The following is a 25,568-nucleotide window of genomic DNA, read 5'->3' as shown; positions in this document are numbered from 1 at the left end:
CAACAATTCCAATAAATTGTGCTACATTATTTATGATGCGCACAAATTTTTCGCTGTAACAGCGGACAAGTCAACTTTTTATTGATACAAAATGAGATCATAAATAAAAAGACAGTTGAGCAAAGTGATAGCAGGAGCAGCAGCGGGATATGAGGTGAGCCAAGACGAGGAAGGGTAGTAGTTGAAGAGGGCGGAACGCGCCTATAGTAATAAGTGGCGCGGCAAAATGTAGCCAATGAAGCAAGCACAATATAACGAGCGAGAAAGTGGAGGTCACAGCAGCGACAACAACAACAAGCACGAAAACAATAACAACGCCATATTGATTACAACACCACTAGACCGTTAAATATAATGAGCAGGCATTAATTTATTAATTTCCTGCGAATATTGCATTTATATACATAAATTTACAATGTGACAACACAAGTCAGCGTACACTGAAAGATATAAATATGTATTTGTTATATATATATTTACGCTTATATATACAACTATATTATACCGCTACCCCACTGTGTCCTTTCAAATTGATTACACGAAAATATATTATTCACTTTTCTTATAAATTTCTTTACTCTTCTCTTTCACAGGGGTCAACATGGGCTATATCGAGAACAATTACTCGAATTCGAACAATGGCGGCAGCGTCAATTCACAAGACTCGCTTTGGCAAGTGAAAATGCCCGCCGCCACAGGCGGTCAACAAAGTATGGTCGTACCGGCCACACACAACAACTATGTTGAACATCAGCCCACCTATGGTTATGATCCACTGACGCACGGCGGTTATGGCGCTGTCGATGATTATGCCCCCTATCCACATTTGACGGCGACGCCAAGCCAACACGGTGATGAATATCATAATTTACGTAATAGCCAAAATCCATCCAGACAGGATTACTGCAGCGATCCATATGCCTCGGTGCAGAAGCCGAAGAAACGTGTTGATCAGCATTTAGGTAAGTGATAAATTAGACAACCTTGATTGCATGAGTGGATAGTAGTTATAGAAATTACATACTAACATGGTACATTACAAGTATATACATAAATAGTGGGGTTTGCTCGGTGACAAATCGTGTTCAATAGATAGTGATGTATTACTGCTGATTACAACCTTATGACAAACAATAAGTTCTAGCATTATTTTAAGTGTATGGGTGTATGCCGCCTGAAGGCGTTGATTTGTCGACGAAACTCAAAACATATGTTGTTAGTGATTGTAGTCTAGATATACGCCTAGCTCTAGTATATTTATGACTGAAAACATGAGGTGTGGCTTTTCGGTTACATACATTTTAGTCGTCTGGTGCACATTAGTGTGGGTCGTAGTTGCAGTTAAAATTCTGTGAGTTGTCAAGTTGTTACAGTGTTCAAAAAATAATTTGTAAATTTGTTCGATGGAATTTATCGGAATACAATTTCTATATGAAATAAACGGGTTATAAAAAAGCAAGCAGCAAAATCTAGCTTTTACTTTTCCAACATTCGGCCAATTGACTGGGCCATTCCGTGAGATAACACGTTCACCAAACTTGGTTTTCATTAATTCGATTGTGACATTTGCTGTGTGGCTTGTAGCGCCGTTCTGTTGGAACCATATATTGTCCAAGTCCATATTTTCCAATTCGGGCCAAAAATACACGGTTATCATTCAGCGGTAGCGATTCCCGTTCACAGTAACGTGACGGTCTTGATCATCATGGAAAAAGGACAGCCCAATGACGCCGCACCAAATCGTAATTTCGGGATGCAATGGTGACTCATGGAGTACGTGTGGATGGCTGCCTGATAATTAACGCATATTTTGGTTACTGACGAAGCCATTCGGCCAGAAATGAGCCTCATCGCTGAAGATGATTTTTCGATGAAAATCCAAATCATTTTCAAGTTGTTGTTCTACCCAATTCACGAACATACGACAATTCTGGTGGTCAAACGGCTTCATTTCTTGCGTCAATTTGATCTTATAAGGATGTAGACTAAGACTTTGTCAAAAAATTCGCCTCAACGACGTCACAGAGATGCCCAACGCTTGAGATCGACGTGTGAGAGACTGATTTGGGTCTTCCTCAATTGATGCGCCACCGGCAGCAATATTCTCGAGACTACGGGCACTTCTTTGTCTCACTGGCACGGAAACATTTTGTACTGTGCCTGAGGATTCAAACTTTTCCACTAGACGCTCAATTGTTAATCTGAGAGTTCGATTATGACGACCATAAATTGAACGTAGCGTTCTTAAAGTTGAGGCTACTGTAGTAAATTTTAGTAATTTCCACTCATTGTTGGATCGTATATCTTTCCATGATGAAAGGGCAAAATTTACAAACGAGAAATGTTAAAAGAGCGCAAAAAAATATGGCGTCGTTTGCTGTCCCTATCGGTCTACTTTTGTAGTGCCCTAAAAACCTATAAACCTCAATCTGTCGTTCGCAAGGTTTTCAAAAGTCAAAACCAATGCTTTCGTTTAGCAATACTTCACTCGATTGAGTTAAAAAAAGTTTAATTTTAGATTGCACTACGGTGCCAAAATTCTAATTTCTTGTGGTTTCCAGAACTGAAAACATGTTGTGACTACTTATTTAATGTCATATCACAGAAATTCGCTCGCGGTGTTTTTTGAAATAATATTTCAATATTTTTCTTAACACTTTCCAAAAACTAATGAAAGAAAATATCAAAAACACAACTTTAACACACTGTAAATATTTAAATATTTGTTTTTTTCTCGCTTTTGCATTTTACTATCTTTAACCAATAGTCCAAAATTCCCTGTAATACACTTTCTGTATCTTCTATATCTATAAAAAATTTTATGCCCACTTATTACAGTCTCGTCCCACTGTTTGTCCACTTTAATTGTGTAAAGTAATAAGCAGAGTGGTCTTATTACTCCATTATGAATTATTATCTTTTACTAATAAGGTAATAACAACTACATTCGACAATCATAATAAGTATGCCATGAATGTAAGACGATAATAAATATGTCAAAGCAAGCGAAAGTTATTTCACCATAATTATCTCTGTTGATAATAAATCACTGAGTCAATGAGTGTACTTAGCGTTGTGCTCGAAATTGTCATATACAGTTAATAACATAATAATCACGTCAAAAGGCATGGCAATAATAAATTAAATACCTCATTATTTTAACTTGTTGTAATGACAATAGTATCCCTAGACCCTAGCAGGTGTCTTAGCTGGAATGGTTTATGCATTCACGTAGCTAAAATATAAAAGTTGATTTCAGTCAGAGATCTGAAAAACCCTGGCTAAGAAACACTATAGCTGTGAGCAAGCTAAAGTGACGTCATCAATGTACTCGTATATGTCATGTATTACCAAAGAACCCATTGACAACCACTTATTATATGTTATTATTTTAACAGTAATAATTTTCGGCTCATATTACAGCGCTTTCATTCGAAACCTTTAAGACATAACAGATTATCCTTAGCATATATTCTTTTTTTGGCTTCTTCTTCTTTATTTATATATAAGTTATAGTTGAGTTTGCAACAGCGCGCCAGTCGTTCTTTTATTTCGCTGTTTGGTGCCATTTGCAGATTCCAACTTTAGATAGATCTATCTTCACCTGATCTTTCCAACGTAGTGGAGGTCTTCCTCTTCCTCTGAATCCTCCGGCGGGTACCGCGTCGAATACTCTCAGAGCTGAGGTGTTTTCATCCATTCGGACGACAATACCTAGCCAGCGTAGCCGCTGTCTTTTACGGCTCGAAGAGGTCCTTCCTGTTCCTGAAAAATCTTTTTCCTTTTTTTGATTCTTTCATTTAGACATATGCTTACTCAATACTTAAGGTCAGTTTGCTTCTAAAGCCATGCATATCTGAGCTTAATTAGCAAAGGTCTCCACATTAAAGGGGATTTTACTTAAAACCTATAAATACCTGAATTTGAATTTCGGTATTTAAGTGTCACAATATTGCACTCTTACATGCTCTATAGGATTTTTTAGTTAAAAACATGCATAACGGTACATTTTAAACATTGCACAGCAATAAGTCAGCATTTAATTAACAATTTTGACATAATGAACTCACGTTGCTGCATTCGAACAATTGATGGCAGTGATAGTGAAAACTCTTACTTTAATCTAAAAAAAAAAACAAAAAAATTAAAACTGAAAAAAGCGCCAATGAAAGCAGCATGTTTTTATAAAAATTAATGACAACGAGATAAATATAATTGCAATTAAAAAACAGCTGCGAAAAAGCTTCGAAATCCTGTTTATTAACAGCCACTGCCACTGCCTCTCTCACTCACTCACTCACTTTCTCATATCAGCTCTCTCGTGTGAACACAATTCATTGGCGCAAAATTAAAGAAGAAAAAAGTGATTTTAATCATTACTCATTAAAAATAATTCATTGGCGCTTGTTTAAATGGCAAATTTCAAGAATATGCAAAATATATAAATAACAAATGCTCATGTTTTTAATTTCACTTGCCCGGTGATTTATGTGTTATTAAGCTTTATTTTGCGCTTACGCGTTTTCACTCACATTTCGCTACTGGATATACGTAAATACTTGTATATTTATGCGCCAGCATAATTACTCGATTGACCATAAATATTGTAGACTAATTATATGCAATCTGTAGTTTTCACATTGTCATGTCAGCTCAGAGCCGTTGGGAAAAAACCCGTTATTATTTGAACATAAATTTGCACATGACAAATTCGACACGATTACATTTAATGAAAAACTGTATAAAAATACGTATTGCGTATAATTAATTAGATATGCTTCAATAAAAAAATAAACTGGATCAGAAATACATATGCGAATATAAAATGTGTCACATAACTATACATATACATACATAGTGTGTTTAAAAGTTCGAAATTATTGTATTTAAAAAGAACAAGTCAGGAAGGCGTAGCCGAATATTTTATGGTGCAAATATTTCCGGGTTTCAGCAAAATAATAAAATTATTTGATAATACGGCATAAAATCAATCTGAGGGCATAAATTACATAAATTACGTTTAGTTTCATTAATATAGATTCTGATAAAAAAGTACCCGAAAATTGTAAATAAACAATTTTTTAAAGTTCTGGATCTAGAACTAGAACTCCTTATTGTCCGCCTATCCCTCCGGAACAAATGCGTGATGCACCAAATCACAAATATCGAAAAACCAATGAGCATCCATCACCTTGATTTTTGAGCGGCCTTGGCGTGTTTTTTTTGGTTTCGGCTCACTTTTTCCCATCCATTTCGGTGATTGTTGACTTGTTTGCATATTAAACTCATAAACTTATGTCTCATCGGCAATTATAATGCTCTCCATGAATGTGAGATCAGATTTCGCACGATCAAGCATAAGAAAGATACCTCTTTACGGTACTCTTTTTGAAAAAAATTCAGCTTTAGAGGGATGAGTTGAGCAAGAACATGTTTCATACCCAAAATATCCACCACAACCATTCGAAGGGACCAGAGAGAGATGTTGAGTTCTCTTGCCATCTCTCTAACTCTTGCCTTACGATTTTCAAGCGCCATATCCTACATTTTTTAAATATTTTTATCAGTTGAAGAGCTCAAAGGTCGTCCAGAACAAGACATGTCATCAACAATCGATTCGACCGTCTTTGAAGGCTTAGCAAAATACACTTTTTTGATATATCATCTACCCGGGAAATTTAATTACAATTTCCGAATCCTTTTTTGTCCCAATCTATATGGCGGTTTGGAGAGTTATTGGGACGATTTATTAAAAAACGGTGCCCGCTTAGTTTCATTATTATATATTAATTAATATATATTATTATTAGAAATATATTTACTACAAAATTACCGATGTTTTTGATATAAAGTGGTATAATGTCTATCATAATTACTGAAGTCCTGATATTCGGTACCTGGAAGGCATACCGCGATTTCTATCACTTTTATGCCCATATTAGCACCAATGTGTTGTCTAGTTATAGCCACTGTGTTCTTTGATGTATTTTGGTTTACTGGAAGAAGAAAGAAAATTATGCAATTCAAAATGTGTCATATATGGAAAGTACACCTACTAATGTATGGCTAATGTCAGCTTTAACAGGATCAAAATAGATTTCTGTCACTAGATTTGCTACAATTTTTCGAATGTTTCATGAGGTATGCGATGTCAATTAAATGTAGCCTGTGCCACGCCTATTGAAAAAGTTTTCTGCAGTTTTAGTGATACAAAAATCTTCTCTCTCAAATTAATTTATGATTGTCATTGGATAAAATCGGTCCAAACAGTAGTGCCTAAATTTCAAATTTTTTTACACAACTAATGCATTTCAAAAATATTTCCAGAAGCTTTAAAATAGTGAAGCAATGTTACTTTTTACTCTAAATTAGTTTTATAACTTTCCATCATACCCAAGTATTACAAGTTAGCTTGCTATTGCTTGCTTATTCTATATTTCCCAGAAGAAAAATGTTCCTTATATTGTATGAGGTGCTCGCTTATTGCTTCATTGATTGTTTACAAGTTTCTGATGAGTTTTTTGTCTAAACATCAGTGATTTTTCGCAATAATTTTATTTTATTAAGGATTTTCACCAGACCTTCAGAAATATGAAGTCAACGCTGCTTAGCTACTCAAGGTAACTGACTACTTAGACTTGCCATAAATTATGTTACATGGTAGGGAGCTAAGGAAAATCGTGTGGAAAAAGCGCAACTGAAATTTATGAGCTTCTAAAAAACATATTATTTCGAGAATGTTTGCTTATTGCATTATTGATCGTTTTCGCAAATGTTTACTGTTGACAAAGAGAAATCTCCAAATTCGTTCTCTAGCGAGCGTGGTTCGAATCAATTCCGGCTTAAAAAACTGTTCGCGAACTCATTCGCCGAAATCGCCTTAGAAAACTGAAAATTATGTCAAGGGAAATATCGACCAGATCCATGTCAAGATATTGATGATTGGTCAACTTCTGTCATGGCGCTCGAAGCAAATTCTACAGTGGCACGACTAGGAAAGTATTCTAAACAGTTATGTAATCGATGAAATGTATTATATACTCCAGCGAGATTCTGCTCTAACACACAAGACAAAAAGCACCCAGCACTGGTTTAAAAGCAACGAACCTGGTTTTATAGTTGCAGTTGATTGGCTGTCTAGAAGTCCAGATTTGAATAGATTTAATTGAATTAGGCTACAGTTTGCGGTCGGAGTTGGAGAACATGGACTGTTGTGTATAACACAGAAATTTAGAAAGTCTCCAAAAATATTTTGTTCGATTAGCATCCTCAATAATAACAGAAACTGTGTCTGCTGCTATTGATAAATTATCGAATCGTTTGAGGGCTCGTGTGAAAGCAAACGGTGATCATTTCGAATAAAATTTTGTACATCGCTGATAAAATTAACTTCATTAAAAATTTATAAATATTTCATTTTTATAATGGCCTAAACTTGTAACAGAACTTATGGCAGGACTAAGTACCGGCTCTGATTTCTTCGCTAGCTGGACAATTTTCCGCAAATCCAGCTAGGAACTATAGAAAATTTATCTGCAGAGTAGTCATTGAACCTTTCAGTTGCTCATAACTCTGTGAATAGTAATAAGTGAAACTACAAATGGTGTTTGGAGAGCTGACAGTAAAGCATTTTTATACATTCCACTACAGGATATACATATATGTACATACTTATCACATATATGTACTGCTGGTAAAAGAAATATCCAGCACCTTAGGCCAGTTGTGGTAATAAAGCTATGCCGTACAATTGAGACCTGAATGTGCACATATGACTCTGTTGGTATGCACTCAGCATCCAGACCCTGTCCACATTGTTGTGTTGCCTTTGAAGCAAACATGTTGTTGTTCTTTGTTACTTTGTATACATTTTCCGCAAGATTTTGTCGAACCCCAAGCAACAAGCATGCTCATATGAAAATACTGAAGCTGCAAAAGCCACAAGCAGGCATGCCGAACAACAGAGCAAATCCTGCGTGCAAGCATACACGCATAAAAACGGTTGTGTATGTGCTTGTGTGTGTTCATATTTACAGCTATAAGAAACATACATTTGCATACGTCTATCCGTTAGCTTATTGCACAGTTAAGCAGTGCTTCTTGCACAATCGAGCTAAGCGCAGCGCACTGATCCAACGCTTGTAGCTGCGCTCGCTTATGGATGCCAAGCTCGTCCATCTTGCCTGGCTTATCCTTACACCGGCTGTTTGCCTATTTTTTATGTCGCCAATAACAACACTACACAAATCTATGCATGTGTATGTGTATGAATTGAAAAAAGTGACTGCGGCATTAAGATGCAAAATAACGCATTGAAAAAGAGGAGCGAGATAGTAAGTAAAAAAAAATATTAAAAAAATAAATACAAAAATAACGGCAATGACAGCAGAGAGAAATCATAAAAACAAGTAACTTAACAAGTGAGCAACTTTGAGCTTTTCACGCTGCCACATACGAGTGGCGCTGGTAGTGTTGATACAGCACAAACACACAAACAAAAGGCTTGAATGTATGCTGCGTATAAAACACCTATGTAGATATATACATATGTATGGGGAAATACATATGTATATATGTTCATATATTTGTATGTCTGCTGTCACTTGCATTCAGCTTAAGCTTCATTTCAGTCATGCCTGTGTCTGCGGCTGTATATTTGCGCCTAGATGCGTGCCTGTGTTGTGACTTTAGCCTGCGTTGCCTAAAACCGAGCAAAAATTGCGGCCCATAAAGCATGTGTGGCAAGATAACCGCAGACAGCAAACTGAAATAAAAGCAACACAGCTACAACAGCCAAAGCTGAAGGAAGATATAGTCCTGCAGACACACGCATACAATTGCAAAAACCTCATATTCAAAAACACACACACATACACATATTTGCAAGCATTTTGTTTCATTTTTGCATTTTTTTTTGTTGTTTGTTTTGTTTTTGTGTCTAGTACCTAGTCTATTGCAGTGTTTCATCCTTGAAGTGCTGTGAAAAGCGCAATGTTGTCATACATGTGCCACAAGGAGTGGCACAAACACACATATTTACATGCTGCATAGGCATATTGTCTACTTCTAGGCGCTTTGCCGGCATTTTCTTTTCACTAAAACCGTTATACATGCCTAATTAGCGTTTACATATAGTACGCTTTTGTTGCATTGAAGAATGTGCAAAGATTTATGTGCTCTTTTTTTATTTAATTTTATTTGTTTTTTGTTTGCTTTTCTATTGTGTGACAGTTGATATGTATGCATGTGTGTATATGTGTATAGTTGCTCTTTCAGGTGAAACCTTACAAGCCTGTTTTATGCCGCATTAAGTCACCTTAACGATGTGCTTACATTTATATTCAGGGTTATGTAAATATACTATATACTTGTGAGCTTGGCATATTTTACTTGAACCCCTTGCGGTGGCAACACAAACAATTATGAGTGCTTATCTCTACGCGAACAGCCGAAGGACTTTATTTTATCTTATTTCTTTTATCTTTGATTAAAGAAACAGTATTTTTAGATTTATAAGCGCATTGTTCTGCTGGAGGGGTCGCCTCATTCTAGCAATTTGAAGAGTTTCGCGCATATGTTTTACGGAATTTGTGGAACTCTGCTTCAGCAAAGCTCTCCCCTCTGTTGCCGCAATATATTATTGTTTCTTAAAAAACGTTTTTCTTGCTTGTGCCATTTTGGTAATGATATTTCTCGCCACGCTTTCCATTAGTCAATATTTAGTTCGAACTCCTAAGCGTAAATATTTTTCAGTCTAATCGATTCTCCTTAAACCCTTTTTTCTCTTAAATATTATTCAGTCCAATCGATTCTCCTTAAACACCTTTTTCTCTTTTCTTCTAAATTTATTGTGTTTAGAATAATCGAAAATATCTTTTCATGGGCAGGAAACACCTGTCACACTACTGGACTCCATTCTAACGAGTATAAGCTTCACTTTTTCGTTTGTTCTGTATAATTTACATATATCAGCAGTTGAGATTAGAGTGGAAAAATCTCATTTTTCAATTTTGTCGGAGAACGCTATTATGTTTGATCGGACCTAATATGGCTCCCAAGAATAGTTTACATGGGTTTCCTTGAGTAAAAAACAAGCTTTTTTCAACATTTTTCAATATCTCAAAGACTTGTGTAAAATTTCATGAAGATCAGTTGAGTAGTTCTCGAGAAATCTTGCCAACCGACTTCAAAAATACAATTTCGAGAAAAACGTATTTAAAGACGGCGCACTTAGCCTAGCTAGACTCAAGGGCTCAAGTTCTCAAGGCAGTATCTCCGAAGCTATTACTCGGATCAACTTGAAAGTTTATGACAATAATCCAGAGGTGTTGCAGAATAATTGAATAAGACAAAAAAATTCGATTTTTTGAGACCCGCATACCCAAGTAACCCTTCAATGAGTTACTTTTTGCATAAAACATATTTTTGCGCCATTAATTCCCTCTTTTTTCATTTGGGTCGAGTTTACCCAAGTGACCCGTCAACAAGTTACTTTTTGCATAAAACATATTTTTGCACCATTAATTCTCTCTTTTTTCATTAAGGTCGAGTAAATTTTTTTTTATAAAATTGCTTATAACTCTTTTAAAAGTTGATAATGAAACTTTCGGGAGTCAATAAACCTGTCAATAATCTCCCTGGATGTCGATGAGGGGCATACCTGCTAATACTTCAACAGCGTCGTTTGATATATCCTTTTTATGGTGAGCTCGTTTCGTTCTTTCACCTTCGTGGTGCTAATGAGTAAAACTTCTGGTTTGTGCTCCGCCAGTTCCAGACACACATATAAGCACTCATTACATTTATTTCTTTCGACTAATTGTTTGGCCACTGCTACCACTATGAAATTTTCTGAATAGTTTCACGTCTGTTGGTTGCTGACTTCTTATTACCTCGTCATATATGAGGTTTCATAATAGTGGACCTAATACTGAGCCGTTGGGGTATTCCAATCGAGATAGAGCAGTTTTTGGTGCTTTCGTCCGTTTCAAAAATCAGCCTTCTCAACAGGTGTCTCAGCTGAAATAGCTTGTGCAGTCTAGCAGTTTAAACATAGAGGTTGGTTTCTACATTCTGGGAGCTGCTGAAAAAAGCAAGTTAAAATACGTTTATAGCAGAAAACTATACAGCCGTGAGCTCTGCAGAAAGTCGCGGGAGAAAAGTTGCACATACTCAGCAAGATGTCATTAAAATTGACGACTTGAGTGTCAGAGCGTAGCAAGTAGAATCTTTTATTATATACACACATGCATATATACAAACATACTCACATACATACATGCATTACAATACATTTATAGAGAGTGTAGTTCAAGCATTTATTCCATGTATTTTTCAAAATTCAGCACTTTTTTCTTTAACCAATTTTTCCAATACTTGTAACACAACACTTTGCATACCAATCGCTGATTGCTAGCCTCTTGCAGATTCACTCTTTTACGTCTGTAAGCCTCTGCTTTATTTTCAATCTACACCTAATTTGCATAACCATTTATCGGTGGGTGTGTTTAAGGGTTAATCTAGGGGAGGGATACGAGTATGCCACATGTCTTCATCATTGTTGAGCGTGTGAATCTTTTATTCCAACGCTAAAAGGATAAAGAACCAAAGAAAATAAGTAAAATATTTAAAATATGCCAAAAATAACAATAATAATAAAAAATTAAAAAGAAAAAGGCTTCTCCTATTTTAAGCACAAATTTTGCAAGTGTGTATTTTTAGGCGAAAATCTCTCTTTTACGCACTGCATAGTTGAACTGAGCACTATTGTTGACATACTATACTTATGTGCGCATAAATATTTGTATGTTTATTTGGGAGTGTGTGTGTTTGTAGGTAAAATGCTTAAGTGTAGCTAAAACAACAAAAAGGGATTTCCAACACCATCAGTGTCAGGCTAGAGGAGCAAACATATGTATCTACATACATATGTATATGCAAGTGTGTTGGTGCTAGAAACTAGTGCGTCAGACAGCCAGCCAACAGCAACCAATGCAATTCAGAGAGTCAGCTGGCGAACGCGAAAGTCCTATGCAAATTTCTCGTTATTATTATGCTAAGCTAGAAGTAAACCATTTTAGTAAATTTTTGTGAATGTCGAAATGTAAACAAATTGAGAATGAATTTATGCATGCAGTGAAAAACAAAGCCAAATAAAAGCATACACACACACACGCATACTCTTACATTGCCGCCTTGACAACTAAATACACGCTTCTAGATAAATGCTAAATGTGCATGGAGTTATCAAAATATGCTCACGCACACACTCGCATGCATACAAATGTGCGCATTTGTATATGTTTGACACTGTATTTAGGGATTTCTTTGTGGCTGTTGTCGGATAAGCGTCTTATCCAGCAGCAGCATATGAGTGGCGGCGCACAGCAGCCTGTCTGACTGATGTGTATACGTAGTGCCGTCCGTGTGCTTTTGTGCTTTGCCACAGTGGATTTGTACTGATTGCCTCTTCTTATTCTATACTTTATTTGTTTTTGTTTTTTGTAATTTTCATTGTTTGTTTTTGTGTGCTGTAAACGCATAAATCCACTTTAAGTGGTCTTTTGCATGTGAATCCTTTTGCCGGCGCCATCGTCGTCGCTGCTAACAACGATATCAGAAGTGGCAGCAACACTCATGTGTGCTTTAGCAAGGTTGTAAGCATTGCCATGTAGAACATGCAGTTGATAAAAAACATTGAAACAATTTATTTATTTATGGTTTTCATGATATTGCAAATTCACTGAATGCTTCATGCAGTTTCTACCGATATGCCAAAATATATTAAAACATAAACTCAGCCTAAAATAACTAGTTGGCAACTAGTTTGTAAAAATATTACAATTGTTTTTCTTAACAAATTTTCTAAGTAAATGGCAAAATATATTAACAAATAAACTAACCCGAAAATAATCAGTCGGTAACTAGTTTGTAAATAATATTACAATTGTTTTTCTTAACACATTTTCTAAGTAAATAGCAAAATATATTAACAAATAAACTCATCCAAAAATAACTAGTCGGTAACTAGTACGTTACTGTAAAGTAATATTTTTATACTAGCATTTTTTAATTAATACATACGAAGGCTTTTCTAATTATATACTATAAAACATTTAAATAATCCACAAAAAAACATTTTGGAAAAATATTGCATTAGTCTGTAGGTGGTATTATCAAGATGTTTTTATTCAAATAAACTAAAGCGAGGTATTTTTATAAATCAAAATTATTTCCTCAACATTTGTTATGGTTGCTAAACCTTAATATATTTTTGCTTTCCTGTGCTCCTAGATAAGAATCAGGAACAATTTATTGACAAACTAGTTGCTAGTCGTAAAATCGGTTTATAAAAATATTATTCATTGAAATAAAAGTAAATTAATTCTTTTTACCAATTATTAAAAATTATTATTATTTTTTTTTTTTGTTAATTTATTTTTTATTATTATTAATTTTATAATTTTTTATTATTATTAATTTTATAATTATGCTTTCTTATTATTGTTTATTAAATTTTTTTCTATATTTTCCTTTGTTCTACTATTTCAATTTCCCACAGGTCGCTTTCGAATTTCGAAATCATGTCTATCGCTCCATTGTTTGAACCCTTTCTCGTATTATTTTCGCAATTTTTTTCTGTTAATTCTTGTTTACTTTATTTTGGTGTTGCCGGCGTGGCTGTTGCTCTTATCAGAGGCATGCCACATACTTTTACGCACTCCGCGCACACAATGCTCTAGCTGTCATTTGACACGCTGGCAAATATCTATTTTACCACTTTGACTGCTCTATCGTGCTTTTTGGTGCGGCTGTTGTGTCGTTGGTGCTTGAATGCCTTCACTGTTATTTACATTTTTGTGCTAATTTTTTGCAGTTTTTGTTTTGGTTTTTGTTTTTATTTTTGCTTTGATTTTTGTTTTGCTTTGGTTTTTGTTTATGCTTTTGTTTGTGTTTTTATTTTTGCTTTGGTTTTTGTTGCTGTTTTTATTTTGGTTGCTTTGTTTGCATCTGTTTTGTTGTTGTTGTTGTTTTGTTCTTCTTCTATATATTTTGGTTTTCTATGTTTTTGTTGTTTACCAGAAATCCACATTTCAATGAAGCAAAGCACTTGCATAACTTATGTCGTCTCCTATTGCTTTGCATGCTCAGCTCAGTTCAAAGGCTCAACAAATCCACCGCCGTAAAGAAATGTATGTGTCTGTTTCTTGGGTAACCTTTAGAACCCTCTTCAAGTGAATTAGATTTTACAAGTATGTAATTGGAAACAGAATTTTACAGTTGAATTATCACGACGTCTTAATTTAACTAGCTTATGTCACTCAAAAGAAACATTCAATTAAGTTATTTACCAATTTTTAGGACGTGTGCCTCCACACATGTAGGCTGGGTTTATTGAAAACTGTGACTGAGAAAGAAATATTTTGTACCATATGGAAGCTAATTTTTGTCGTATTTCAGTTATATATAATCAACATTACTTCTGCTTGCTCGTTTGTGAATTTTTGACCTTTCTTATTCTCTTCTACAAATGTATGTACTGTGCTGCTGGCATTATAACTTGCTCCGAAACACATTTTCTCTTGCCTTGAATTCAGCTCGCTAACACTGTTATTGCTCTCACATCAAAATCGTTTGACTAACAAATAGTGATCAAAGCTAGCGAGCAGTAAAAATGCGAATCGAACATGACTATTATATGACTTGTAGACTGGGTCGTACACTTGTCGATTGTGATGTTTAATTTTTCATATTTTTTATTCAATATTAATCTTAAATCATTGCATAAACAACTGACTTGATCTTTCCAACACTCGGTTGGTTATCAGCCACTTGACACAGACATGTTAACCAACAGATCTGCCTTGATCAAGACAAACAACATTTTGGGTCATCCTATCAAAAATTGAAAAAAAAAAAATTCCCTTGATTTTGAAGTTTCATTTTCAAGTGTCTTGATATCAACTACTATTCTCGCTTCAAAAAGAGAAGTGGATAAAGCTACTTATCACTTAAACTTCACATAAGTGTGAATAAAAAAGCGTTCACTTCCGGAAATCCTATTATGAAAGGAAACACCTATTCACAGTAAATCGTATGAAGTTAAGCAAGTAGCTGATAGGATTAAGTTGTAGTTTTGCATTTAAATACGCTTCCATGAAATTACCAACATGAAACCCAAAACAAACCCAACAAACAATTGAAGATGAAAAGGGAAAAATAAAGCCAAAGGATTGCATAATTGAATCGCCTGCTGCTAAACAAGTAAATACTAATTTATGCCTTCGGGTATGCAATGTGCCAGTGTTTGTGCCGCTCAACCTTTGTGTTTTGAAAATTAAACTAGTTTCTCTATTCTATTATGCTTCAATTGTGTTGAATTCAAATCAAGGCTGCATTTTTAAGGTGAAGCAGGAATACATTCATGAATTTCGAAGACGTCTGTCTGCTGTTTCCGAACCCAAGGGCCTTGTAAGGTCATGTGACTTGTACCAGCAGACACGAATCATGCGTGGCAACTTGTTTGGGGTGTTGGCGTTGGTACAAAAGTATCGCTTAAATAATAAATCAAGCTATTTTATGAAGTAGAAATGTAGTGTCTGTTTTACTTGGTACATTCACGCTTCTGCACTTCGAGGAGTGAAAGCGGTGTATAAGGTGCATTTATGTAAGAGTAGGAGTAAAGTATAAAGTTGTTTAAGTTCTTAAGGGTGTATTCTCATATATTTGTATATTTTTATATGAGAGTATATTCTCATATTCGTTGAGATGATAGAAGCAGGTCAGTTGTTAGTTTTAGAACCTTAAACTCTATTGATAAAAATTAGATTTGTTATATACTGTTCAAATTCAGAAAATTTGCATTTAGCAATAGTTGATAGTCTGTCAATTTGTCTTCTTTATTTTTGGTGTAATGAATCGAACAGACAACTGATATAAATGCAAAAGACTGGTATAATTAAGCAGACATAAAGTAACTATCAGCTTATGTCGCTTTAGAGAGGTATGCTCATACTCTATTCTGTTTAATTCAACTCAGTTAATATTTGTTGCTTTCACCAATAAGTTTCAGAGAGAGAAAAAGAGAGAGAAAGAGAGGGGAGAGTGAGAGAGAGAAGTGTTTCAATAGCAAAAGAAGTAGGTAATAGTTGCAAAGACGTAGTGAATCGAATAAGTCTGAAATTTTTTTTCAAGTATCCACATACCTTGAGTAACTAAACACAATCTAGCTCTTTCAAATCTCAAATCTGATTTCTTCTTTCTTCTCCGAACAGCAGCTCTAAGATTGTCTAACTTCGCGCAGCACAAAGCCATTTATATTGCTTCGTATAACTGTATTCATACATTTTTTTTTTTAAAATGTCATCACAAAAAGCACCAATTAGCTCGAAAGCCAGCAATTCACATCTTCACATCCTCGCCAACTACGAATTTCCATCTCGTCAGTTTTAGTTTTAGTCGCGTCAGTTGGTGCTTAGTTGTAGTAGAGAATCTGTTTGTTTGACATGCTTTATGTTGTCGGCACCATTTGTGTATACTGTAGCATTTCGTAGCCGAAACACACACACCCGCACTCGCACATATGAAATATTAAATTCCTTTTGATTATAATTTCATTGCTGTTTGCTGTCCGCAAATAAATTCATTTGCCTGTCAACCAGCTAGTCAACTAGTCAACTGGCAAGACCAACACACTAAGCCCACACTAGTAGACTATGAAGTAAGCAACTGCAATTCTGATATGTTATTTTTATATTTTTCTTGTAGTGGGCAAATTTAAAAGTAGTATTAGTAGCTTTTGGTCTCAGGTATGGAAAGCATTTTCATTTTATTAAATTTTTTTTGCTAATATTATATTTATATTTCATATTTTTTGAATTGTGCTAATAAAATGTTCGTTAAATCTCAAAAAAAACAAAAATATTTTCACTTTTCATTTTCTTTATCCATGAACTTCAACTATTTAATTTTTTTTATTGCCAATTTTTATACCAAGCTGACTTTTCTCAGCTTTCCTACAATATTTTTTTCATAAAATATTATTATTTCATCTATATTAATTTTTTTTCATAAAAATTTAGCAAAGTATTTAGATACAATTTTCTTAAAACCAAAGTTCAAATGTTGTTTCAAAAGACTAGTTTTTAAATTCAGCCTTTTTTATACAAAAATTTAATTTTTCAAAATTGTTTAGATAATCCTTGCACCAATTTTTATCAAATCACTTAATTTTAACCGAAAAAATTACTAATCTCTAACATCCTCAGCTTTAATATTAAAATATTAATATAACTTTTTAGTCTGAAATAATTGAGAAAATATAGAAACTGACATCTTAAAATCAGTTAAGTGCTTTTTTCGCATTTTTGTTATTTATCTTTTTTTTCAAAAATTTTGAATTTTAATTTTCGGTTTTTGCCACATTGCCTCCACGGAGAATTAATGACTTATTTTTTTAATATTGCGTTTTTACATATCTTTTATATACATATACATATATTCCTAATTTATTCAATTTCCATTATATGCAAAATAATAGTTTTTGTTTTAGGGATTTTGTATTTGCCAAACGCATTACTTAACAAATATATTCAAAAAAAATGTTTAGTTTCATTAGTTGCTCAGGAAAAATATTTATATTTATATTGAACATAATAGATATACATATAGATATATTTTCATTTGTTTGCCAATCAACCTACGCTTTTTATTAGCAACTAAAATTTTATTAGAAATACTAGTACTGGTTCATATGGTTAGATTTTATCTTGACTTCATTTCTCTTGCAACAATGTTCAGCAACATACTTGTACATTTGCCAGTTCAACAGCAGAAAATGAAAAACGGATATCAAAGTTTATAAAAATATATAATTTTTTTGGTTCATAGTAAAGCCGGTGAATATATTTAAGCATATAAATATTATTATTATTAGTATAGTATTTAGAATTCGAAGAAAAAGAGTTCAATCGAACGAATCTCTAAGAACAGTTTAAAACGTGTTTTTTTGTATGAATTCCATTTCGTGCTAAGGTATTGATCATGATATTTCTACTATGCCAGCTTGTAGTTGGTATTTTCGTTTTTGTATCAAATTGTTATTATTATTATTGTTGTTAGTTATAATGCAAAACTTGTTGGTTGGAGTATGCCAGTCTATAGTTAATTAGTAGATGTAGACTATAATTTAGTTGATTTGGGAGTTACTGTAAACCTTAAGCTTAATTTTAGTCTTCATAATAACACCATAGTCTCGAAAGCAAAAGGTACTCTTAGTTTTGTTAAAGGTTGGTCTAAAGAATTTAAAGATCCGTATGGTACCAAATGAGTTTTTACAACTTTGGGTAAACCTGTTTTGGAATATGGCTCTTTTATAAGGAACCCTAGTTACCAAATCCATTATGACAAGTTAGAGTCGGTTCGAAAACAATTTTTACTTTTCGCATTAGGGCATTTTCAATGGGATTCTAGGTTAAGTCTGACTCCTTATACTAGTGTTATATTCTTAGTAAAAATCGTGAATGAAAAGCAGTTAGCAGTTCTTTTCTCCTGTCTGAAGTTTAATTTAGTATCCCGATATCTTAGTTGTTGAAATATTTGTTTCTGTAGCTGAGCAGTTTTAGGGCTCAACGCTTAAAAACTGTCTTGCCTTTTCCACACATATTAAGTTGCTTTACGGTGGGACTAAATTACTATTTAGAGCTAGCTTAACATCGAGGCTAATAAAATAACTTAATCTTCATAATTGGCGTAGACACCGCTTACGCGATTATAGCCGATTATAGATTATATAAAATAACTACTTGAACTTTTTGCCTATGATAAATATTCTAATATGATTTTATAATACCTGTGTCACATCTACACTGGCTAAATGCTGTTGTTTGCGGCGTCTGAACCTCAACAGTTCCACAAACAGCGCCGCTGCTGCCAAAATGATTGAATTTGTACAACAATTTTACAGAGTTTTACAAAACTTTACACTGCCCTCTCTTGCACACATATCTCTGTAAACAGTTTAATTTTCCATTTTGTTGTTGAAAAATTCTGTGCAATTTTATGCGGTGTTCTCAGATAAGAAGAGTTTTTAAAACCGAACCGAATATTGTTCTTGGCGACACAGATTCCAATTTATATAAATGTGTAAATGCTACAAGTTACGTCGTGCGACAATTTTCAATTTTTTTTCAATCGTAGTCCAGATTTTCTCATATTGGTCGGCTGCTGTTTGATATACTCGTATCTGAATTTCAGCATACCAACGTATCATTGTGTCCTCAACAAGCAGCTACCAAACAAAAGTAATCAAATATCGAAATGAAAGTTCAAATGAAAATAAAAAAGGCTGTAAACTGTAACTGTCTTGGTCAATTTTGAACTTAAATATAATAAAAATAAGAAGAAAACTAATAACGTTACCACTATTGCAGCACATGATACCCGCAAAAGTAAAAGCAATCACATTCCTCACTAAGTTAATATTCTATTATATTAATACTTATATTTGAAATGTCACATGCTAGTTCACTATTACTAGAAAAGTATTTCATACAAGACTTTATCAACAAAATTTTCTATAAAATATTTGCAATTAACACAAAATTAATTTTCGAACTAACGAACATTAGGGGTGCTTGTTGATTTTTGGCCTCTACACTTGTGCGTGATTGATCTGTTTCTTATTCACAATTATTTCTACATTTAAAAATCTGTATAAGTATGTATGTGTGTGTTGGGAACAATTTCGATTAGTCTGCCATGCTAAAGAACATTTGGTATTTCAATTAAAAATGTTACACGAATCGTACATCTCTGTCATAGAAGCAAAGCGCTGCAAATATACATATATATATTATGTATGCTTGTTGTTAGTGTAAAATTTCTCATGTTTCTGTGCGTAATATGACACGTAACCGGCAGTTTCTGCTTTCTCAGAAACATGAGCAATCACATTTCCGTTTGCATTTACTTCCGTAATACACATTCACATACTTGTATATGTTTATGGATGTGTATGAGCATATAATGAACTGAAGTATCAAATGAAATTTTTTATAGATTGGAAAATATGCCAATTAATATCCTAATATAATGGGTACATATGTATGTTTATATACATAGATACAAGTATATAAAGGCACTTACTGAGGAAAATAATCAACACAACTTTGTGTGATTGATAACTCTTCTAATTTATTATATATTATCGTTACATACATTACATGTGTTATGTGACATATATATATATATATATATGTTTACATATACATATATGTACATATAATTTAAAACTATTATATACCTTTGCTTGCTTTATTATATTTCTAAATACAACAAAAGGATTAGCTACTTTTGAAGCCCATAATTTCTGCTACTTGTAGTCTTATATTCACCCATACATGCATACATATGTAAATAAATATATATTTTAACTATTTGAGCGTAAAATATTTGAATCAAAGCTTTTTGTGCATTTAACTCATTTATAAAATTATCACCTATTCTTTATCTATTAATGCTTGCATACGTAAAGCGGATATAATACAGGATGTTACGCTCTAACGGAGAGCGCCTGAAGTAAGTTTGTATTGTATTTTTGAAACGACATGTAAACACACTATACGCACAATTACACATGCATACATACATACATACAAACACTTAAATATTATTGCAAGAATTACACTAATATCCTGAAATTGAATTATTGAACCAAAAATAGCTAATTTACATTTGCGAATTATTTTGTCGATTATTGTTTTTATAAAAATCATATTTTTAATTTAAACATTAGATGCACAAATTTACATACATTTTTTAGTTAAGGTACTCTTGACTTTTATGCCATTATTTAATATTTAAATTAGGAGCAAGAAAAGGCGGTTATGTGCATAAAATTTAGTTTGAAGTTGAATATGTTTTGAAGTTTTTCTGTATTTAGAGTTGTTTTATGTTTTTATTTTTTGTTTTTTTTAATATTTTTGGTTTTTTTTAATATTTTTTGTTTTTTTTTTAATATTTTTTTAACAAAAATTTAATTAGATAACCTAATGTTTTTTTTTCTTAAAGAAAATATTTGTTTTTAATTAAAAAGTTAACCAGATAACTGTAAAGCTTGACTCTTATTAAAAAAAAATTTAATTAAAAAGTTATGCAGATTGTTTTGTTAAATAAAATTAATTAAAACGTTTATCAGCTAACTCTAAAACATATATCATCACATTTTACTAAAATTAATCCAAAGTTTTTAGCTAAAATACGATAGCACCGCTTTAATTCCAATAGCTTGAGCTACATTTCATGTCCTTATGTTCGTTTTCCCTACAAAAGTGATCCAACAGCTTCAAAGCACATGTCTTATTCGAAAAAGCATTGGAAAAAGTAGGAATTTCTAATGAGTTATTTAATTATAATGATTTTTCTGAATGTCAGGATTCCTGAAGAGATTTTTCACAAATTTCGAACTGCCCATATATGTAGGTTTTTGGTTAATTAACTACACGTTAAGCCAGTAATTTGTCTCATCGCTCTTATATACTTCTCAGAAATGTCAAACACTTGTCTTGATTTCGACAGCTGATTTGACATAAACCCTATAATTGGTCTACGAGTGTGTAATCCAAGTTCAATCTACTGTAAATAAATTAAAGCTGTAATTGCGACAAAAATTTTATATGCCCCGTTACTAAGTGACTATTTATACTTGTATGTATGTCGTCACCTAAAATGCATTATAACGTATGATTCTCTACATCATATTGCAGCATAAAATTATCAGCTTCTGCTATCAGATACAACCAATATATAACCATTTTATAAGCAATATATAACCAGAACTCAAATTTTGTTGCAATATGTGTGGTTTCTAATATATTTTTTCTTTCGCCTGTAAAGTTATGAAAAGTGATGTTACGTTATTTTGCACTTTAGGTGACGATATGTACATACTATATATCGCACAAAGAAACAATGAACATGAATATATTCTTAGAGGAAACACAAATGATTTTATTAAAATAAAATGCAAATGCAAAAATAAAATAAAATTCTAATTTTATTTTTTAATTTTAATTACTAATTTTCCTTTTACCTTTTTGTCGTAATTTTTTTAACTTTAACTAATTTTTTTTTTGAAATTAATTTTTTTCAATTTTAATTAGTTTAATTTAATTTTTTACAATTTCACAAATTTTTCTTTTGTTTTTTGTTGTAATTTTTTTAACTTTAATTACTTGTTTTTATTGAAATTATTATTTTTTTTAATTATAATTATTATTTTGTATTTTAATTAGTTTTATCTACTTTTTTAAGGTTGAAATAATTTATTTTTTATCTATGTATATTAATTTTTTTTTAATTCAATAAACATAAATCGTTGTTCAGACATACATACATATATGTATTAAGATTTTAGTTTGAAAAAATTTTAATTCAATGCAAATTATTTCTCTTTTTTGAAAACAAGTTTTATTTATTATAAAAACATTTAAAAAGTTTTTGTTTAAAATTTTAATATAAAGATATTATAGTATAGACATTATTAGAAAGTTTTATAATTTTTTTTAATTTAAATTAGTTTAATTAATTTGTTTGTTTTAATTTTTAATTTTATTGTGTTATTTTTTGTTTTGTAATTTGTTTTTGCCTTTAATTAATTTTTTTAAATTGTAATTAATTTTGTTTAATTATAATTAATTTTTTTTTTAATCTTAATAATTTTTTTATCTATATTAATTTTAATAAAAATAAATAATTGCTCAGAAATTTTAAGATTTTATTTCGAACAAATTTTATCTTAATGTAAAATATTTCTCATTTTATGCCAACAATTCCATTTAATATAGAAAACATTTCAAAAGTTTGTATTTAAAATTTCAATAAAAAGATATCAAATTAATTTAAAACAAAAACGCAAATTTTATATTTTTTAAAATTTAATTAAGTTTCATTATTATTTTTATTTTAAATTTAAGTTAATTTTTTAATTTTTGTTTATTTCAATTTTATTTACTTAAATTTTTTTGGAATTTTAGTTAATTCTTTAAATTTCAATTAATTTTTTTTATTGTAATTACTTTTGTTGTAAATTTTAATTAACGTGTTTTAATTTATTTGTTTCATAATTTTTTTATTTTAATTATTTTTTTTATTTAAGTTATTTTCAATTTTCATTCATTTTTTCCTTAACTTAATTTTTTCTTTTAATTTTAATTATTATTTTTTTTTATTTTAATTATAACTTTAATTAAAAATTGTTTGTTTTTTGATTTTTTTTACTAATAATATTAATTTTTCTAAGTACTATGTATGTATTTATTACTGTTATCCTTTTTAACAACTCAAATGCTTTATTTAAGCGCGGCTAATAATAAATTGCATTCCTTACCCATACAACTGTACCACCTAAATTTGTTTATTTTGCTCTTCTCCTCGCAGATTCACCATATCACGACGTAAGCGGCCTACCCAACCCCTATAATATGGAGCATATGGAACAGGATGAAGTGATACCACCACAGCAGCACATGTCACTGAGTTATGATGACAGTTTCGAGGGTGAATACTCGTCAACGCCCAATTCACGGAATCGTCGTGTCATACGCGAAATTATCGTCTAATAAATAAATATTCAACATAATAGAAAGTGAAATGAACGGAAACCGTTATACAATAGGTATAATTTACAAAGTGTGAGGAGGCAGGGGAGAGACATATAGAGAGTGTGTGTGTGTCCTGTAAAAGTGCAAAACACGTGCAACTAAGCGAAAAAAATTAATTAGAAAAGTAATGTCTCCGCGTGCATGAAAGAACGAAACACCCACACACACACACAACCAAGCCAGAAATATTTAACGAAATGTTTTATAAATTTTTATGTGTTATTTTTAAGAAAATAAGTAATATACAACATGAACGAAAAATTTACAAAAGTGGAGTAAAATCAAAATGAGCACCGTCAACTTAACAATACGTGCACACAAAAACCATACATACACATATACACACATACATACATTGTAAATGCTAGCAATGCAACGCACACACACACACATGAGCAAATTGGCGGTGAAATTTCAACAGCAGAAGCCGTTATGCGATTTCTCTTGCAAAATGTTAAATAATTGGAGTGCAGCAGTTGCAACGGGTGGCAACATCGGTTGTATATGCAATGTACATATATGTGGAGCTGGCAACATACCAATTATTTGTGTGAGTAAATTTGCATAAATTTTTGTATAAATAATTTTGATTATTTTTCAAAATACACACACACACATACATACATATGCAGCTACAAACACTTTTCCATATGCATAAGTGTATATATGTATGTATGTGTGTGTATTTTAGGCAACTGCCATAAGTTGCTCTTTGCCATTTGCAGTTCACGCACTGTTTTTGTACCTTCTCCATACTCACTCACATACACACTCACGCACTCATTAATTTCATATACACTCACACACCCGCACTTCGCCTCACTCACCCAATCATGCATTACATATTTGCACTTATTGAATGCGTTTTATGCCACACCAACTAACTGTATTTGTTTACCCAACGAAACAAAAAAAATCAAAAATTCAACGAAAAGCGAAAACTACGACAACAACAACAAAAACATAAAAAACAACGTATTTGAAAGTTGCCATTTTTTATAACTTTTAGTATATAATTAAAGTATATAAGCAAAATATTTTTAATTTTTTTATATTATTTTACAAAAAATTAATTATTTTACGAAAATCTGCTACTAACGAAAAATGTTGCAAGTATAGTAGTAGTAGTTAGCGTAGTGTTAAAAATATTGGCAGTGGAAACCGTTATTCATTTATAGTTTGAGGCCTTACCACTGGCTTCTTTGCAGCGCCAAGCGGTGAAACTTCAAATGTGTGTATGTGCGAGTGTATGAGCGTGCCTGCGACACATGCTGCTGTGACAGTGGCATCACCATTAACCATATTTTCGACTGTAAACAAAGCAAAAAATAAAATAAAAAATAAAAAATTGAAAAGAAATGTTAAGCAGAAAATAGTAAGAAGAAGCTAAATGCAATTAAGTGCATGTGTACTTAAGCGTGAATATGAAGCAACAGCTGCCAAGTTTACTAAATACTTAGTAATTAGGTAGCATAGCGGCGTAGTGAGGACAAGCGAAAGGAGAAAAGAAAACATACACAAAAAACTGCAAAGGCGTGCATAATCGAATTTCCACAGTAAACTACAAAAATATATGTATATGTATGTATAGTATAGTATGTATGTATATATCTATGTATGCATCTATCTGTGTATATACATATGTGCAGCTGAAACTTCAATATATAAACTGAAACCATGAAATCTTTGCATAGTTATGAAAAACTGCCAAAACATAACCTAAAAAAGTAACAAAAAAACTATCAAATTCGCCATAACCTTGAAAAATAAAAAAAAGATTAACAAAGAAATATTTGTTCAAATAATTTTCTAAGTTTATATACATATATTTTTTACAAATAAATATTATATAAATTTTTTTTTTATAAATATATTTGTCAATATATTTTTTCTTCTAAATACTTTTTT

General features: G+C 32.2%; 1 protein-coding gene across 6 annotated transcripts in view; it reads left to right on the top strand.

The window, feature by feature from the left end:
• Positions 1-24,697, top strand: part of LOC126753597 (protein turtle homolog B) — a 284,120-nt gene extending 259,423 nt beyond the window's left edge. For 4 of the 6 annotated variants that reach the window (XM_050465153.1, XM_050465151.1, XM_050465150.1 and 1 more), the window contains exons 8-9: positions 594-962; positions 23,437-24,697. In XM_050465153.1, the coding sequence (XP_050321110.1) occupies positions 594-962; positions 23,437-23,618 (551 nt within the window). In that variant the 3' untranslated portion in view covers positions 23,619-24,697. Of the gene's footprint in view, positions 1-593; positions 963-20,533; positions 20,578-23,436 lie in introns of all 6 variants that reach the window. The other 2 variants (XR_007666195.1, XM_050465154.1) reach the window with 2 other exon arrangements.
• The last annotated feature ends 871 nt before the right edge of the window (positions 24,698-25,568 follow it).

Source organism: Bactrocera neohumeralis, chromosome 3 (genome assembly GCF_024586455.1).
Source record: "Bactrocera neohumeralis isolate Rockhampton chromosome 3, APGP_CSIRO_Bneo_wtdbg2-racon-allhic-juicebox.fasta_v2, whole genome shotgun sequence".
In the NCBI taxonomy this organism is placed as follows: domain Eukaryota; kingdom Metazoa; phylum Arthropoda; class Insecta; order Diptera; family Tephritidae; genus Bactrocera; species Bactrocera neohumeralis.
This window is presented reverse-complemented; position numbering and strand designations above follow the sequence as displayed.